General features: G+C 39.4%; 1 protein-coding gene across 1 annotated transcript; it reads right to left on the reverse strand.

The window, feature by feature from the left end:
- Window positions 1–621: 621 nt before the first annotated feature.
- Window positions 622–1,433, reverse strand: LOC18430841 (histone H2B.3). Its single transcript, XM_006840981.4, has one exon. The coding sequence runs from the start codon at window positions 1,371–1,373 to the stop codon at window positions 963–965; it is 411 nt and encodes a 136-aa protein (XP_006841044.1). The 5' UTR covers window positions 1,374–1,433; the 3' UTR covers window positions 622–962.
- Between the last annotated feature and the right edge of the window lie 479 nt (window positions 1,434–1,912).

The following is a 1,912-nucleotide window of genomic DNA, read 5'->3' on the forward strand; positions in this document are numbered from 1 at the left end:
ACTCGCCGATTCACTGTTCGGACTCGCCGATTCCGTACAGTGAATCGGCGAGTCACTGTGCAGAATCGTCCGGTTCTCTCTAGAACCGAACGATTTCCAATTTTTCAACCGATCCGGTCCCTTTTTACGAATCCGAGTCAAAACGGGCGAATCCGGTTCGACTTGATGTTTTTTAAAACGCTCGATAGGACTTATCTATAAACACTAATTAATCTTGAAAATTGACAACCTAGAAAATAAAAATACATTACAAAATACACTATTTTTAAAATAGATTTCAAGATGCACTATTTCTAAGACTGAGAACCTACTGAATAAACGAAACTACCAACAAAATTACGAAAATAGAAGGAAGGCATTTCCCAAGGATCAAGTTATCCCATTAAAAATAACAATTAATTTATCCCACAAATACAACAATCCCATGGAGACAAAAAGTAATCTGCAGCTTGTAGATTGAAAGAAGATGAATAATGCAATGACATAGAAAAAGGCAATGTTCCCCCTTAAATTCACAACAAAACACACAGGAAACCATGTAATATTCCAAACAAACCATAAACTTCAGTCCCAGATAAAGCATAGACATATGACTTTTGTGGCGAAAACACAAAAACGCCATTTTTGTAACTAAAACCCCTCCTCTTGCATTAGCCTGAAAATTCACAATGATAATAACAGAGAACAAATGGAATAGACCCAATAACAATAGATGAAACAATCCAACAAGCTCATAAAAAAAAACAGGGGACGGATCAGAAATAGAGAGAAATGGTAGAGAGAGAAATCAAATTAGCTAAAAAAAAAAAGAGAGATAATAAACCAGATATTTATTACAGAGACAAGATGGAGAGCAACCAGATCGCTCAACCATTAAAGCACATCCAAAAAACCCCAAATTCACATAGATGATGTCAAAAAACACCATCGAGATCAAAACCCATCAAAACAAAATCCACAATCTAACCACTGGTAAACTTGGTAACCGCCTTAGTCCCCTCAGAAACAGCATGCTTAGCAAGCTCGCCAGGCAACGTCAATCTCACCGCCGTCTGTATCTCCCTCGAAGTAATGGTGGGTTTCTTGTTGTATCGAGCCAGCCTTGAAGCCTCCTGAGCCAATTTCTCAAAGATATCATTGATGAAGCTATTCATGATCCCCATGGCCTTACTGGAAATACCGATATCAGGGTGGACCTGCTTCAGGACCTTGAAGATATAGATCTTATAGGTCTCTGTAACTTTCTTAGACCTCTTCTTCTTCTTCTCTGGGCCACCTTCTTTGGGGGTTTTCTCAGCCTTTGGCTTCTTTTCAGCTGGGGCTTTCTCTGCTGGTTTCTTCTCAGCGGGCTTCTTACCAGCCTTGGGCGCCATTAGAGTCTCTAGAGAGAGAAATTGATGAGAGAGAAAATACAGGAAGAGAGAGAAAATACAGAAATTTAAGGTTAGTGGTTGGTGGATTGTTTTTGGAGCGAGGGGAGTTTAGTTATTTATAGAGAGGGGAGGAGGCGTAGCGGCGCACTGTGATTGGTTGCTTTCAAGAGGGATGGATAGATTGGGCTCGGGGTTAAGAAGGAGATCTGGACCGTTGATTTGTGGAGTTCGGGTTATGAAGGTTAGGATCGTCGATTTGAGTCACGTGACCACGACAATGCCGGTTGTTTGTAATGGGATCGGAGTTCAAGACTTCAATTTTTTGCACTCGCTTAAAGTGAAATGACGAAGACGCCCTTGCAATGCATTTGTTGTTGGTAGAAGAGGGGAGTCAATGTTTGTCGATGGATCGGTGCTTAAATTCTTTGAATAATAAGAAAATGAAAATAAGTGAATATGATAAAACGATTATATGAAAAAACTAACATGAGAGGTTATTATATATTCGATTTGAAAAAAGTTTCTATATTTCTCCTACA

This window comes from Amborella trichopoda, chromosome 3 (genome assembly GCF_054954075.1).
Source record: "Amborella trichopoda isolate Santa Cruz 75 chromosome 3, AtrichopodaSantaCruz75HAP2 v2.0, whole genome shotgun sequence".
Taxonomy (NCBI): Eukaryota; Viridiplantae; Streptophyta; class Magnoliopsida; order Amborellales; family Amborellaceae; genus Amborella; species Amborella trichopoda.